Source organism: Gymnodraco acuticeps, unplaced genomic scaffold (assembly GCF_902827175.1).
Source record: "Gymnodraco acuticeps unplaced genomic scaffold, fGymAcu1.1, whole genome shotgun sequence".
In the NCBI taxonomy this organism is placed as follows: domain Eukaryota; kingdom Metazoa; phylum Chordata; class Actinopteri; order Perciformes; family Bathydraconidae; genus Gymnodraco; species Gymnodraco acuticeps.
This window is the reverse complement of record NW_022991723.1, coordinates 1-17550: the sequence shown is the minus strand read 5'-3', so window position 1 is coordinate 17550 and position 17550 is coordinate 1. Positions and strand designations below refer to the sequence as shown.

Sequence of the window (17550 nt, the reverse complement as noted above, 5' to 3'; positions counted from 1 at the left end):
ATAGAATAGGAGGGATGAAACCCTCTTTAATGGTCACACATGCAGAGCCCCCAGCACACAGTGACGTTTGTTCTTTGCATTTAACCCATCCTAGCTCCAGGAGACTAGCGCCAGGAGTCAAGCGCCAGGAGTCAAGCACCAGGAGTCTAGAGTCAGGAGTCTAGAGCCAGGAGTCTAGAGCCAGGAGACTAGCACCAGGAGTCTAGAGCCAGGAGACTAGCGCCAGGAGTCTAGAGCCAGGAGTCTAGCACCAGGAGTCTAGAGCCAGGAGTCTAGAGCCAGGAGTCTAGCACCAGGAGTCTAGAGCCAGGAGTCTAGCACCAGGAGTCTAGCGCCAGGAGTCAAGTGCCAGGAGTCTAGTGCCAGGAGTCAAGCGCCAGCCAGGAGTCTAGTGCCAGGAGTCTAACACCAGGAGTCTAGAGCCAGCCAGGAGTCTAGAGCCAGCCAGGAGTCTAGAGCCAGCCAGGAGTCTAAAGCCAGCCAGGAGTCTAGCGCCACGAGTCTAGAGCCAGGAGTCTAACGCCAGGAGTCTAACGCCAGGAGTCTAGAGTCAGGAGTCTAGCGCCAGTCGTCTAACACCAGGAGTCAGGAGTCTAGCGCCAGGAGTCTAGCATTGAACCACAGGGTGTTTCTGTAGGTTATTAATAGTATAGTGTGATTTACGGTTCGTCCACATTAACATATAAATAAAAAACACAGATTTTTTGATTTATTACATTTATTTTCCATTATACAAAAGCTACAACGAACAGGAGAAAACACTAAACTGGGGAAGATAAGTTGCAGAAGTTGTTCTTGATGCAACTCGTCTTCATTCAAAACCGCTGCAGAGAAACAGAAACACAGCATTATATTTAGATCATCTCAAAACATCAGACGGGATTCCAACAACTACTAAAGACATGAAAGAAGCAATCCGTGGTGAAACCCGGAGCGGACCTTCTTTGAGTGCTTTTGGATTCTATGAACTGGAATGGATTTATGTTGGTGTTCTACCCAACTGGATTTAACTGTATATATCTATATATCTGTGTGTGTTATTTTCATTCACTTTTTCACCAATGATTTTCCAGGACCAAAGAAATGACTCTTTCTCAGCGGTACCACTGAAAATGGAACAGGAAAATAAGAAGTGCATCTGAAACTTGTTGTGCGATCTAAAACAAATCAAATAGGCTTACGAGCTTCTACACGCTAAAGCAACTCAAATCTCTCATCAGCAAAACACCTCGACAGTTAAATGCCATTCTACGTTTCATTACTATACGATACAGTATTTATTATCATTATAGTGTTACTATTTCGGCGATTAGATCAAATATAAATTATTAGGGATGCACGATATTGGTTTTTTGAAACCGATACCGATAACTTCCTGCTTCTCAAGACCGATAACAAAAAATGTTTTACGCCACTAATTATTTTAACGCGATTAACGCATGTGTATTTTTTTTTCCTCGGCCGCCCCGTAGTTTCAGAGCGCATTGAGATTAAAATACCATCTACAAGCTAATGCTGACAGCCCCGCTCCTGTCGCCCGCTTGTGGCAGACCACACTTCCACGCTCACCGGCAGGCACCGACTGGCCATCTGGAGGACCGGGAGGGTGTGTGTATGTGTGGCCCGAGCGAGAGAGAGACCTTACGTGCATTGTTGTTGTTAGCATCTGGTGCTAGCTAGCTGCGCTAACGGATATACGGAGCTGTTTCAATGAAAACAGAGGAGCGACATTTCGCCACAACTGCGCCGAGCACTTGACTTTATGCAGGAAGCCAGACAGTGGGACATTGTACGAAAAGTCAGCACGGTTAGTGCGCAACATGATTGCAGCGTCCAGGCAGCTCCGGTTCGAGCATATGCCTTGAGTTGCACATAGCGCCAACGCCCATACCACCGACGACATGTTTGTTTACTGTCCTGGCTTCACGAGTTAGGGAGCGCTGGATTTGTGAAGAACTCCCCTCTTCCTAAACCACTCATACCACAGTACTGGCAAACCGGGAGGAGCCGAATAAAAACAAGCGCCCCTCATCCCAATCCACCCAACACCGCAGGATTTCTTTCTTTTGTTTTACCCAAAAAATATATTGTATATTATCGGGGCTATTAATACTGGTATCGGGTTTATCGGGTTGACGTCATAATTCCTAATATCGGACCGATAATAATCGTGTATCCCTATAAATTATATTTGATGCAACTTTAGTTACATTTCCATGACTTTTCCAAAACTTTGGGAAAAATATTGTTTTCCAAAACTTTTCCAGGACCTGGAATTAGCATTTTGAATTTCCATGACTTTTCCAGGTTTTTAATGACCGTAAGAACCCTGATTATTATTGAATGACTGTGTGTGGTTTGACTTAACTATTTCTGTTCCTTTTTTGATTATTATTTGTCAGACTTGTTTCGGACACTCGTTAAAATAAGGTCAAACCTGTTACAACCCGTGGACGTATCAATAAAGGTTCCTCTCTCTCTGTCTCGTACCTGACCATGTGAGCGATGTCCCAGTTAGTCTCTGAGGACAGCGGCCCGATGATCTCCACGCCTTCCTCCGTCACGATGGCAATCTCATGCTGAGAGAAAAAACATCACATGTTAAACTTTAGAGATGAGAAAAATATGGAACAGTTTTAAAAATAAAATAAAATGTAACTCACCCGGTTGTAGGAGCGAGCGTCTCTGTAGTACAGAACTTTGAGGCAGCGTTCAACCAGCTCCCTCGCCTCCTGCTTACTGATCTCTGCCTTGTTCTCCACCACCTCCCTCATCAGAGGCTACACACACACACACACATTAAACACCCAAACTCTCCCTTTAAATGTTCATTAAACCTCTGGATTACAGTAATGGCGCATTTCCACTGCAGGGCCTCGCTCGGCTTAGTACGGTATAGTTAGGCCTTGGTAGGCCAGGCTCACTTTAAGCTGCGTTCCCATTACAGTTTAGGAATAGGGGCAGTAACTATGGTAACGCAGTGTAGGCGGAGCCGTGACGTCATCTTCAATTCGAAACACAAAACCAACATCAGCCGTTAGCTCTTAGCCCTCAGAGCTCACAGCTCCTCATATCTGTTCAGAAACTAGACAGAAGTGAAACAAGTACAAACCACAGACTGCCTGTGTCATGGAGAATACAGTCGCTGCTTTATTTAATGTCTGTAGGCCGTTGTTGTGAGTGTGGACGGTCGGAGCATATATAACGTTAGCTTAGCCAAGCTCCATTTAGAAAGCACGCATTTTAAAAGGTGTTTCTCTGCCGTCTGTCTGCAGACTCAAAGCATTAATTCATGGTTTTTACTAACCGGTATCAGTATGTTGTTACTTCGGCATCATTTAGAAACGTGTGTAATGGCAATTGTAATGCTCCAATGTCCTATATCCTTTGCCATTACTTCACAGGAGGGTTTAGAGTGATCCAGACACAGACAGATGAAGTTCCGGTCTTTTGCTGCAGTTTAGATGTTTTATTGCTTTACACAAGGTTTAGTTATACTGTGTCAATAGTTGTGGTATGAGCATCTGCCGCGCTCTTCCTCCTGTGTCCTCGTCCTCTCCTGTCACCTATGACCCCTTTCATACACCCGGTGCAGCTAACCCCCGCCACCAAGTGTTCAAAAATAATATTGCACTATACATATCAATTACATAAACTGAGACACAACAACACCCATACAATGGCTCCTACAACGTGTATTACAATTAAGTCACTGTAAAATGTGTTCATGTTGTTGTAGTCCCCTTGCCAGCGATTATCTCTAGTTTAGCAAACTCAGCCCGGAAAGAACCTCCATTTTGGAGAGCCAGAAAACTGTGAAAAAGTACCCGCTAGCCGGAACTACGCCGAGTGGAAACGCAACCAAAAACGGTTAAACCGCGCTGTAGTGGAAATGCGCCATTAGAATAGGATCTGAAGGACTCACCTGAGCCAGGTACGCTCCGAACCCGGTGGCCACTGTAGGCGCCTGGTAGGCCACGCCCAGTTTATCCACGTACCCTAGGAAACTACACACACACACACAGTTTAGAATGACAATAAGAGGATCTGCACCACAAGATGTTTTTATTAATGATGTTTAAATGTTGTTATGCTGATGGAGCAGTTTTGACTTTAAAGGTGTCCCATCACGCTAAATGCACTTCTTGATGTGGTTTGGAACATGATATGGCGTTTAATCACGGCAGCGTTTAGCTGAGTTTCTCCTGAATGAGCCGTTTATGGTATTCTGAGCAACATGTTTTTTTTATATATCCGAGTCCTATAATATATTCCTTAACAGGGTTTCCCACAGATCTGAAATATACTTGTGGTGGTAACCGAGAATGGGGGGGGGGGGGGGCTAGTGGAGCACGCTCATGAACTGTTCGCCGGAGCGTCGCAGCGGGGTTACTGCGGAGCGCATAAAGCGAACAGGTACAGGCGGGGTAGAGCGAGGGATCATTGTCCACTAGTTCATCGATCGCAGATGGCGTCGTGCTCAGGGACGGATCATATCAAATAAACCTAGATGGGTCGTGAAATATACTTTGGCGGACGTTAATATAGGTATAAAGTCTGTGTGGGAAACCCTGCTTAAAAACAGTATAGAGAGACCTTTAAATCTGTAGACCAACACTTGATATGAGAGAAAACACACCTCTCCCCAATTCAAGGAACGATGCCACACGTTCGTGCACTTCCTTGAGAGCGATCAAGAGGAAACTGATGAGTGGAATTGATGAATATCACTAATAACTATCTAAACATAGAAACGAGTTATTCTTTCATATTGATTTTGTTATTATCGTTTCACATCCTTTACGTTATCGGATTGTATTTACTCATTTCAGTCTGAGAGGTTCCCCTGAACGTTCGATGTTGAGGGAGGGGCGTGTTGATGCATGTGTGACTGTATGTTAAAGCCCACCTCTCCCCGTTGTAGAAGCCTCCGATCACCACGGTGTTCCACAGAGGGTTCATCTTGCTGCGCCGGTTGTACATGACCCTCGTCAGCCAGGAGTGGACGGCTTTAGGGCTGTAGCTGTGGCCGTCGCCCAGGAGCTCCTCGTCGATGCTGAGGGAACACGCGGAGACGGTCAATCACATGTCTGATCTGTCCTATGTATTCATGTTGCTCTGCTGGAGGAGGACTTCAGCTTCTCCTCGACATGTCTCCTCTGCAGCTGATGAGCTCATGATGAGACCGAGGAACCAGCAGGAGACTTTATCTCACTCCCCTCATTTACTTGACAGCAGACTCAGTTTCATCCCACAGGCCATAAGACTGCTAAACGCCTGAACCCCGTGAAGAACATTCATCTATCTATATTCCATTTACTTGTTCATCGACTCTTCTTGCACTATTTATATTGTATTTACCTGCACAACTCAAAACATGCTCTTGCCCTGTCTCACAACTAAAGAACACCTTTTTCCACCAGGCTGTCAGGAGGCTGAACCCCCCCCCCCCCCCAATGGACCTGGACTTTAACACACTCAGAAACTCAGACACACTCACTCACACACTCAGAAACACACACACACTCAGAAACACACACTCTCAGAAACTCAGACACACTCAGAAACACACACACACACTCAGAAACACACACACACTCAGAAACACACACACACACTCAGAAACACACACACACTCAGAAACACACACACACACACACTCAGAAACACACACACACTCAGAAACACACACACATTTCTCAAAGATATTGAAGTGACTGTTATTTTGTATGTATTGATTGTTGTGCCTTTATTTATGTCTTAATGTGTGAATGTGCTGATTATGTGTTTATGTGTCTACTAGTGCTGTAGCGACGCGTCGACGTCTTCAAAATATCGTCGACGACATATCTCCGCGTCGACGCGTCGCCACCATAGGCTGTATGACGCCACACACACGTGGGTCACCCAAAGCAACAAGCAGTTCGCAATCGCACTTCAAACACAATGGAGACTGAAACGGCTACCAACTCCTCCTCACAGGATTGCGCACGAAGCCCTCAAACGAAAACATCTCGCCCCAGGTCTTCAAAAGCATGGGAATATTTTAAAGTTAGTCCAAAACGCAAAGATATTTATATATTTATATCTCACTGAGACTGCTGCTTGACCGGAAGCAGCAGCTAGCTGTGGTGGCAACCATTAGCAGCTAGCATTTGCTCTCCGATTTAAAATGGAATTATGGATTATAAATTCAATCATTTTTTTATACATAGACGTTAAAAACCTATGGATTAACCGATTCAGCCGCGTTGTTTCTCATTTGAATGCCATTGAACACGTATTTTGATCAGATTGACAGCTACGGCGGTGAGACGATCTCCCTAGAAGCTCTGTGAAGGTACGTGTTGTGATGACTGTATTTGCTTCCCCTGTCGCGAGTCCGGATCACTCAGTGATGATACTATGTACCTACATAATCTGTGGAGTCTCAGCTTTAATCGGATATCTTGTATGTGCAGCTACGATAAGTAATAAGGGTACTTTTATCTTGAGTTCTGTGCCAATGTCCGTTAGCATTTTTCGCTCAGGGGTCATTTAGATGCTTCTTATGAGACTTGTGTTTTGTTTTGGTAAACATGGTTTGTATCGTCAGTTAGCTGAGATTATTTCCGTTAATCTGGTATAACACATTAATAGGTTCTTAAATATTAAGATCCCCTGAGACACAGTATCGTGAACATTTTTTTTTTTACATTACGTTTTTTTTACATTACGTTTTTTATGAATTGAACAACAGAAAAATAATCGTTCGATTAGTCGACTAATCGATCAAATAATCGCCCGATTAATCGTTTTCAAAATAATCGTTTCCCCCCAGCACTAGTGTCTACACATTTGTCTTCCTCTGGATCTGGGAAACGGTCTCTCTGTGTCTACGCACACAAACTGAAAGATATCAGAACTTCAGAGCTGCTTTTAATCTGTAATTAATGTTGTGGTTCTAAGTATGTTTCTTTACTCTTTGAGTTTCTTTGTTTAAAGCATAACTGAAATCCATGGGAGCGCAGAGCAGACGGGAGGAGGCTCTTCTGGGCGGGGACACACACACACACACACACAGACGGGAGGAGGCTCTTCTGGGCGGACACACACACACAGACGGAAGGAGGCTCTTCTGGGCGGACACACACACACACATAGACGGGAGGAGGCTCTTCTGGGCGGACACACACACACACACACACACACAGACGGGAGGAGGCTCTTCTGGGCGGACACACACACACACACACACAGACGGGAGGAGGCTCTTCTGGGCGGACACACACACACACACACACACACACACACACACACACACACACACACACACACACACACAACACACACACACGGGAGGAGGCTCTTCTGGGCGGACACACACACACATAGACGGGAGGAGGCTCTTCTGGGCGGACACACACACACACAGACGGGAGGAGGCTCTTCTGGGCTGGACACACACCCACACACACACTACACCACACACACCACACACACACACACACACACACACACACACACACACACACACACACACACACACACACGGGAGGAGGCTCTTCTGGGCGGACACACACACACACAGACGGGAGGAGGCTCTTCTGGGCGGGGACACACACACACACACAGACGGGAGGAGGCTCTTCTGGGCGGACACACACACACAGACGGAAGGAGGCTCTTCTGGGCGGACACACACACACACACACATAGACGGGAGGAGGCTCTTCTGGGCGGACACACACACACAAGACGGGAGGAGGGCTCTCTGGGCGGACACACACACACAGACGGGAGGAGGCTTTCTGGGCGGACACACACACACACAGACGGGAGGAGGCTCTTCTGGGCGGGGACACACACACACACACAGACACACACACACACACACACACACAGACGGGAGGAGGCTGTTCTGGGCGGACACACACACACACAGACGGGAGGAGGCTCTTCTGGGCGGACACACACACACACACACACGGGAGGAGGCTCTTCTGGGCGGACACACACACACAGACGGGAGGAGGCTCTTCTGGGCGGACACACACACGGGAGGAGGCTTTTCTGGGCGGACACACACACCGGGAGGAGGCTCTTCTGGGCGGACACACACACACACAGACGGGAGGAGGCTCTTCTGGGCGGACACACACACACAGACGGGAGGAGGCTCTTCTGGGCGGACACACACACACACAGACGGGAGGAGGCTCTTCTGGGCGGACACACACACACACACAGACGGGAGGAGGCTCTTCTGGGCGGACACACACACACACACAGACGGGAGGAGGCTCTTCTGGGCGGACACACACACACACACAGACGGGAGGAGGCTCTTCTGGGCGGACACACACACACAGACGGGAGGAGGCTCTTCTACACACACACACACACACACACACACACACACACACACACAGGAGGAGGCTCTTCTGGGCGGTACTCACACCATCTGCTCGATGATGTGCTTCAGGTGCTGGTAGTCGGCGTAATCTCCAGACGCTCCGAGGATGGTGTTATCGTTCACCTGGAAAACACAAACCGTTCACTTGCAGCAAAGGAAACAAAGAGAAACACCGTCGACCTGGAGGGGAGGCGGCTTCTGATTCAGACGGTTCGATTTACAATCGTTTATTTCTACTCTTGAATGCCTTGTTCTGTTTCTGCAACGAAACATGTCCCAGATTGGGATTAATCAATTCAATAAACCCTCTCTCTTCTCCTCCGTCCCCAAATCTCTAAAAACGGGGAACAACGGAGCTGATCCAGATTTGCGTAACATCTGAAAGGCGGACCCACGGGCCAATCAGAAAGCTGCTGTCAGAAACAACGCCCGACTGTTTTGGACGTAATCTGGTCGGTGTTTACATTAGCATCGCTACCCTTAGGACAATGAGTATGGACATCGTCACGTCTTCATTAAAAACTCACCTGTTCACCATGACCTTTGACCCCTAACGCCATCACAGTCTTTCACTCCTACTGCCATTTATTTAACTTTATTATTTGCCCTTCTTGTTTGTCACCATGTGAAGCCGCCGTGGGTCCCGTGAAAGGCGCTATACAAATGTAATATATGATAATGATAATATGGCAAACTCCAGTGTATTGCATTGTGAAGTGGAGGCTGTGCAACAACGTGCAACAACGTGCAAGAAGCAGAGATTTGTGGAGCGGGGTAATTGGGATTAATAGCGTTTTCTCGTTACCTTCATGATACGCGAGACGTTCCTGAAGCGAGCGAGAGACCCGTACGATCCCAACATGTCCGCCGCGATGATGACGCCGCCGGTGAACTTCACCCCGAGCACCGAGGTACCGGTGACCATCGGGTTCCTGCCGGAGGGGAGAGAGGAGGTTAAGTCAATGGGTTACAGAGCAACACATTAGTGGAGTCTGAGAACAACGTGCTGCTTTAGTCTGCGCTTCCTCCTGGAGGTCCCTACTCTGCTTTCTGTGGAGCTCCGGTAGTGTTCTATAGGTGTCAGTGCATGTCAATGGTCTGCAGAGGCTAACATCCCTGTGTTCCCTCCAGAGGCAGTTTCTCTAACACACACTCGCCTCATTTAAAAACATGTCAGGAAGCAGCTCTGTCAACAATGGACCAACCCTCTGTGTGTGTCTGTTTGTCTCTGTGTGTGTTTGTTTGTCTCTACGTGTGTGTCTCTATGTGTCTGTTTGTCTCTGTGTGTGTGTGTGTCTGTTTGTCTCTACATGTGTGTCTCTATGTGTCTGTTTGTCTCTGTGTGTGTGTGTGTCTGTTTGTCTCTACATGTGTGTCTCTATGTGTCTGTTTGTCTCTGTGTGTGTGTGTGTCTGTTTGTCTCTACGTGTGTGTCTCTATGTGTCTGTTTGTCTCTGTGTGTGTTTGTTTGTCTCTACGTGTGTGTCTGTTTGTCTCTACGTGTCTCTGTGTGTGTGTGTGTGTGTCTGTCTCTAAGTGTGTGTGTGTACTGCCTTAACCTGATGCTATCTTCTTGCCTGTAATATGTATGTTTTATATTAGCATTGTAAGCTGGTTGCACACTTTTACTGGTTGTATGCACAGGTTATTTTAAATTAAATGTGTTTAGGATGATTTACAACATCGGTCCAGGGACTACAGATTAAACAGCCTCTTGGACATTTACATATAAGTGTATTAATGTGTTCTGTCCCTGGTAAATAAAGAGGTGTAAGACTAAACATCAAAATAGCTGAATGTACTTCCCTTTCAATTGAATAATAACTCTGTATTTATTATACTTTGTTGTGGAATGTATGCATTTGTGTAAATATACCGCCTTTACTCATTAGACACAGGTTGACTTTAATAACCTGCTTTGTTGTTGGAAAGTCAATCTGTTTCCTGTGGCGCATTAGCTCCCGGATGCTAACAGTTAGTCAGCAAAACGGACCAGAAAAGTAAACAAACTGATATTTAACTCTTAAAAAAAGAACCACATAGATTCTCATTCATCATCCAAGTTAATTAAACAGACCACAGAGTTTATATTATGATACGAAAAGGCAGTAAACTAGCAGTTAGCGTCAGTTAGCTTAGCATGAGTTAGCTCCATGATGCAGCACTCAGCGGAACCGAAAGCGAGAACTGATTCCCGGGTTCAGTTGACCGTTTAAAAGCCCCGGTTTGACTCACAGTGTGTGTCGCACGGGCCCGCAGGAGGTCCCGGTGCTCCCGGTGCTCCCGGACAGAGAGTAAAGCTGTCCCGGTTGGGGTCCATTCTCCCAGAAATTCAGCTTCACTCCGCAGGACTCCATGGTGGAAATTAATAACTGGAAGTGACGTCACGCCGCCGTCTTCTTGTTGGGGCAGAGGAGCCGTGTGACGTCACTGCAGCGCCATCTCGCTGTTGGGAGGAATTATTTTATAACACTTAAACATTTTATATACAGGAAATGTAAAGGTGTCCTATTATACTATTTTTAGGCATATATTTTTAAGGTCTCAGATATATTAAAAACATGTCTTTTTTTGTGTTCACTTAAATTTGTATTGACATTTTTATAAACGTACAAAACCACGGATAATTCCCATTCTTTCACACACAGTGACGTCACGAGCTACCCACAATGCAACACGTGCCATATATATATATAAATACGCCATTTTCCTGGAGGTACAAATATCCTGGAAGTGCAAATATAAACAGCTAGCTAACGTAGCCAGGCAGAGCGCACTAGGTTTTTTTTCTGAATTAACGACCGAAGAAATCGCTGCATGTCTTCGGATTACATCTCTGGACTTGAGGGGTGTGCTCTAGGTCGTTACCAGCGTGAACTAGAGCTGTGTGGGTTGTCCGATTGCCCTTACAATGTATGGAATTACGACCCTCGAAAGTGGCCTTCGTCGATTTGCATGCATCTACATCTATCTTCTGGAAACACCAGGTGAATACCCCACTTGTCACAATAATATTATCATGCCATTGCATATGTGTGGTATTTTAGAGTTGACTAGATATTGATTAAGGCAATAGACTATGATATTCAGTACAGGAAGCTTAGCAACACCTAGACGGTGTACAGCTGCCTGCTTGCACCTCGCGTAAAACGGCGGATACCGGAAGTACGGTGTCGCCCTCGGCCCAATACCCGTATGTGTGTGTGAAAGAATTGAATGAAAGACCCATTGAAAAAAGAAGTTCAAAGATTCAAAGGTTTTATTGCCATCCTCCAGAGACCCACCCATGCATGTCTGTCCTCTGTGGAGCACATTGGGTTTTGGTCCATTACTTTGAGGTTATACATCCCACAGCATTACCAGAGGACATCCTGGGCTTTTCAGACATATCACATATGTGGGGGTGTGGCTACTATTTATAAAAAGATAAATGGTAAGTTTGTAATTTTGTAATTACCAGTGTTGTGAGTTTCAGAGCAGTGTAATCATTATTTGAGGAGGCCATGGGGATTTGCTAACTTTTTATTTCCCCCATTTTACACAAATGGAGGCAGCTCACTGACCGAGCCAGAGAGAATTCTGAGCAGAATCATTGAGGGAGACTCAGACATAGACCTGTGAGATGATGAGGATCCACAGGCAGTGATTGAGGAAGAGGAAGAGGTTGACAACTCAGAGAAGGAGGCATTGACTGAGGAAGAGCAGGAGACAGCTTCAGAAAAAAGGCCCGTCGTCCACTATGTGCCAAAACTAAAGTTTCTGAAGTGAATGACCTTCCCCCTCCTTTAAGTGTTTCTGAAGTGAATGACCTACCCCACCTTTAAGTGTTTCTGAAGTGAATGACCTACCCCACCTTTAAGTGTTTCTGAAGTGAATGACCTACCCCACCTTTAAGTGTTTCTGAAGTGAATGACCTACCCCACCTTTAAGTGTTTCTGAAGTGAATGACCTACCCCACCTTTAAGTGTTTCTGAAGTGAATGACCTACCCCACCTTTAAGTGTTTCTGAAGTGAATTACCTACCCCACCTTTAAGTGTTTCTGAAGTGAATGACCTACCCACCTTTAAGTGTTTTTGAAAGGAATTACCTACCCCACCTTTAAGTGTTTCTGAAGTTAATGACCTACCCCACCTTTAAGTGTTTCTGAAGTTAATTACCTACCCCACCTTTAAGTGTTTCTGAAGTGAATTACCTACCCCACCTTTAAGTGTTTCTGAAGTGAATTACCTACCCTACCTTTAAGTGTTTCTGAAGTGAATGACCTACCCTACCTTTAAGTGTTTCTTAAGGGAATGACCTACCCCACCTTTAAGTGTTTCTGAAGTGAATGACCTACCCCACCTTTAAGTGTTTCTGAAGTGAATTACCTACCATCTTTTTTACATGAATATTCCAGCCAATCTCTGTTTTGAAACCATGAGCTGCAAAATGAGCACCTCACCCCACTGTACAGGCGAGTTGGGTACTTTTTTAAATATACCTGGGCAGGCTCTGTTTTGCCGAGGTCCTCTGGCACTTGCGGGGCGCTGAGGGGTGGCGGTGTTTAGGGCAAGGAAGACGGCTGCGGCTGCTCCGCCTCCGTGGGCGAGGCGGGCAATGGCGGCGAGTCGCGCGTTAGTGTCCACGCCGCGGGTAACGTAATATCCCCATGATCTGAACTGTTATTACCTGCAGTAGATGCAGTGTTACTGCTGGCGATAAGGGCTGGTTGTTTTAACCATTTTCTGAGTTCCATCACTGACTGCTGTGTAAGCACCTTGCAGATGACGAACGCGCAGCGGCACAGGTCACGCGCACCTGACATAATAACGTTACTTACCGTTTAAATTGACCAAATAAATGCAGCAGACAATGTTATTTAACCACAATTACAATTTATTTTATTTCAACTAAATTCTTCTTCTTATTACTATTATTATTATATATGTAATTTTTTTCACTTTTCATTTTTCAACTGAGGGTGCACCCTTAGGCACCCCGTAGAAACGGCCCTGCCTTGCGCTTTATCAGTTGAATCACTTTGAACATTTGTCTGAGATGTTTTTACCCCACAGTCAAACAACTTAATTTGCTTAGCCATTTTTTCACCGTGCACGTGAGTAAACGTCGCTTTCTGGCTCCGTAATCACACCAATGCACGTGCATCAGGTTCCGACTGGTCACAACAATAATTAAATATCACTCTTAATACAACAAATAATGCCACTGATGGAAACCAAAAGGCCAAGAAGTGGTTGACATTTTTTCTGAATGGTTGCCAATGGTTACTGTCGAGCCCTGCATTTATTATATTTATTTTATGGTCTCAGATATATAAAAAAATATAAAAAACATGTTTATGAAGTGTTTTTTTCAAAATACAAACAGATCATTCCTCAACCCCCTCTATCAAGTATTCAGTCAATTAAAATGAACGACAAATATTTTGAGATACACTTTTCAAAAGCACATGTATCCTCAAACACACACACACACACACACACACACACACACACACACACACACACACACACACACACACACACACACACACACACACACACACATTTCTTATGACGGAAATGTGTGAGGGAAACAACATCTGTGAGTCAGCAGAGGACTCTTTAAAGTAGAGACACTCCATACTGATATACACCTGAACATCAGCAGCAGAGAACTCTTTAAAGTAGAGACACTACACACTGATATACACCTGATCATCAGCAGGAGAGGACTCTTTAAAGTAGAGACACTATATACTGATATACACCTGAACATCAGCAGGAGAGGACTCTTTAAAGTAGAGACACTACATACTGATATACACCTGAACATCAGCAGGAGAGGACTCTTTAAAGTAGAGACACTACATACTGATATACACCTGAACATCAGCAGGAGAGGACTCTTTAAAGTAGAGACACTACATACTGATATACACCTGAACATCAGCAGGAGAGGACTCTTTAAAGTAGAGACACTACATACTGATATACACCTGAACATCAGCAGGAGAGGACTCTTTAAAGTAGTGGACACTACATACTGATATACACCTGAACATCAGTAGGAGAGGACTCTTTAAAGTAGAGACACTACATACTGATATACACCTGAACATCAGCAGGAGAGGACTCTTTAAAGTAGAGACACTACATACTGATAAACACCTGAACATCAGCAGGAGAGGACTCTTTAAAGTAGAGACACTACATACTGATATACACCTGAACATCAGCAGGAGAGGACTCTTTAAGTAGAGACACTACATACTGATATACACCTGAACATCAGCAGGAGAGGACTCTTTAAAGTAGAGACACTACATACTGATAAACACCTGAACATCAGCAGGAGAGGACTCTTTAAAGTAGAGACACTACATACTGATATACACCTGAACATCAGCAGGAGAGGACTCTTTAAAGTAGAGACACTACATACTGATATACACCTGAACATCAGCAGGAGAGGACTCTTTAAAGTAGAGACACTACATACTGATATACTGAACATCAGCAGGAGAGGACTTTTTAAAGTAGAGACACTACATACTGATATACACCTGAACATCAGCAGGAGAGGACTCTTTAAAGTAGAGACACTACATACTGATATACACCTGAACATCAGCAGGAGAGGACTCTTTAAAGTAGAGACACTACATACTGATATACACCTGAACATCAGCAGGAGAGGACTCTTTAAAGTAGAGACACTACATACTGATATACACCTGAACATCAGCAGGGAGGACTCTTTAAAGTAGAGACACTACATACTGATATACACCTGAACATCAGCAGGAGAGGACTCTTTAAAGTAGAGACACTACATACTGATATACACCTGAACACCAGCAGGAGAGGACTCTTTAAAGTAGAGACACTACATGATACTGATATACACCTGAACATCAGCAGGAGAGGACTCTTTAAAGTAGAGACACTACATACTGATATACACCTGAACACCAGCAGGAGAGGACTCTTTAAAGTAGAGACACTACATACTGATATACACCTGAACACCAGCAGGAGAGGACTCTTTAAAGTAGAGACACTACATACTGATATACACCTGATCATCAGCAGGAGAGGACTCTTTAAAGTAGAGACACTACATACTGATATACACCTGAACATCAGCAGGAGAGGACTCTTTAAAGTAGAGACACTAAATACTGATATACACCTGAGCATCAGCAGGAGAGGACTCTTTAAAGTAGAGACACTAAATACTGATATACACCTGAACATCAGCAGGAGAGGACTCTTTAAAGTAGAGACACTACATACTGATATACACCTGAACATCAGCAGGAGAGGACTTTTTAAAGTAGAGACACTACATACTGATATACACCTGAACATCAGCAGGAGAGGACTTTTAAAGTAGAGACACTACATACTGATATACACCTGAACATCAGCAGGAGAGGACTCTTTAAAGTAGAGACACTACATACTGATATACACCTGAACATCAGCAGGAGAGGACTCTTTAAAGTAGAGACACTACATACCTGATATAACACCTGAACATCAGCAGGAGAGGACTCTTAAAGTAGAGACACTACATACTGATATACACCTGAAAATCTGCAGGAGAGGACTCTTAAAGTAGAGACACTACATACTGATATACACCTGAACATCAGCAGGAGAGGACTCTTTAAAGTAGAGACACTACATACTGATATACACATGAACATCAGCAGGAGAGGACTCTTTAAAGTAGAGACACTACATACTGATATACACCTGAACATCAGCAGGAGAGGACTCTTTAAAGTAGAGACACTACATACTGATATACACCTGGAACATCAGCAGGAGAGGACTCTTTAAAGTCGAGGACACTACATACTGATATACACCTGAAACATCAGCAGGAGAGGACTCTTTAAAGTAGAGACACTACACACTGATATACACCTGACATCAGCAGGAGAGGACTCTTTAAAGTAGAGACACTACATACTGATATACACCTGAACATCAGCAGGAGAGGACTCTTTAAAGTAGAGACACTACAATACTGATATAACCGTGAACATCAGCAGGAGAGGGACTCTTAAAGTAGAGACACTAAATACTGATATACACCTGAACATCAGCAGGAGAGGACTCTTTAAAGTAGAGACACTACATACTGATATACACCTGAACATCAGCAGGAGGACTCTTTAAAGTAGAGACACTACATACTGATATTACACTCGGAACATCAGCAGGAGAGGACTCTTTAAAGTAGAGACACTACATACTGATATACACCTGAACATCAGCAGGAGAGGACTCTTTAAGTAGAGACACTACTACTGATATACAGCTGAACATCAGCAGAGAGAGGACTCTTTAAAGTAGAGACACTACATACTGATATACACCTCGAACATCAGCAGGAGAGGACTCTTTAAAGTAGATACACTAAATACTGATATACACCTTGAACATCAGCAGGAGAGGACTCTTTAAAGTAGAGACACTACATACTGCTATACACCGAACATCAGCAGGAGAGGACTCTTTAAAGTAGAGACACTACATACTGATATACACCTGAACATCAGCAGGAGAGGAACTCTTAAAGTAGAGACACTACATACTGATAACACCTGAACATGCAGCAGGAGAGGACTCTTTAAAGTAGATACACTAAATACTGATATACACCTGAACATCAGCAGGAGAGGACTCTTTAAAGTAGAGACACTACTTAAATACTGATATACACACCGTGAACATCAGCAGGAGAGGACTCTTTAAAGGTAGAGACTACTAAATACTGATATACACCTGAACATCAGCAGGAGAGGACTCTTTAAAGTAGAGACACTACATACTGATATACACCTGAACATCAGCAGGAGAGGACTCTTTAAAGTAGAGACACTACATACTGATATACACACCTGGAACATCAGCAGACAGGACTCTTTAAAGTAGAGACACTAAATACTGATATACACCTGAACATCAGCAGAGAGGACTCTTTAAAGTTAGAGACACTACATACTGATATACACATGAACATCAGCAGGAGAGGACTCTTTAAAGTAGAGACACTACATACTGATATACACCTGAACATCAGCAGGAGAGACTCTTTAAAGTAGAGACACTACATACTGATATACACCTGAACATCAGCAGGAGAGGACTCTTTAAAG

General features: G+C 44.6%; 1 protein-coding gene across 1 annotated transcript; it reads right to left on the bottom strand.

The window, feature by feature from the left end:
- Window positions 1-700: 700 nt before the first annotated feature.
- On the bottom strand, window positions 701-10784 carry psmb4 (proteasome 20S subunit beta 4). Its single transcript, XM_034199010.1, has 8 exons — window positions 10631-10784; window positions 9201-9327; window positions 8439-8518; window positions 4910-5056; window positions 3926-4007; window positions 2664-2780; window positions 2491-2579; window positions 701-824 (listed from the first exon to the last, which is right to left on the bottom strand). The coding sequence occupies exons 1-8, from the start codon at window positions 10750-10752 to the stop codon at window positions 812-814; spliced, it is 777 nt and encodes a 258-aa protein (XP_034054901.1). The 5' UTR covers window positions 10753-10784; the 3' UTR covers window positions 701-811.
- Window positions 10785-17550: the final 6766 nt, after the last annotated feature.

Bases quoted from the DNA above. Each gene is read 5' to 3' on its own strand.
- psmb4 (XM_034199010.1), bottom strand. From the start codon at position 10,752: ATGGAGTCCTGCGGAGTGAAGCTGAATTTCTGGGAGAATGGACCCCAA. The intron at 9,328-10,630 runs GTGAGTCAAACC...CCCCTCCGGCAG, and splicing joins GGGCCCGTGCGACACACACT to GAACCCGATGGTCACCGGTA. The intron at 2,781-3,925 runs GTGAGTCCTTCA...GTGTGTGTGTAG, and splicing joins TCGGAGCGTACCTGGCTCAG to CCTCTGATGAGGGAGGTGGT.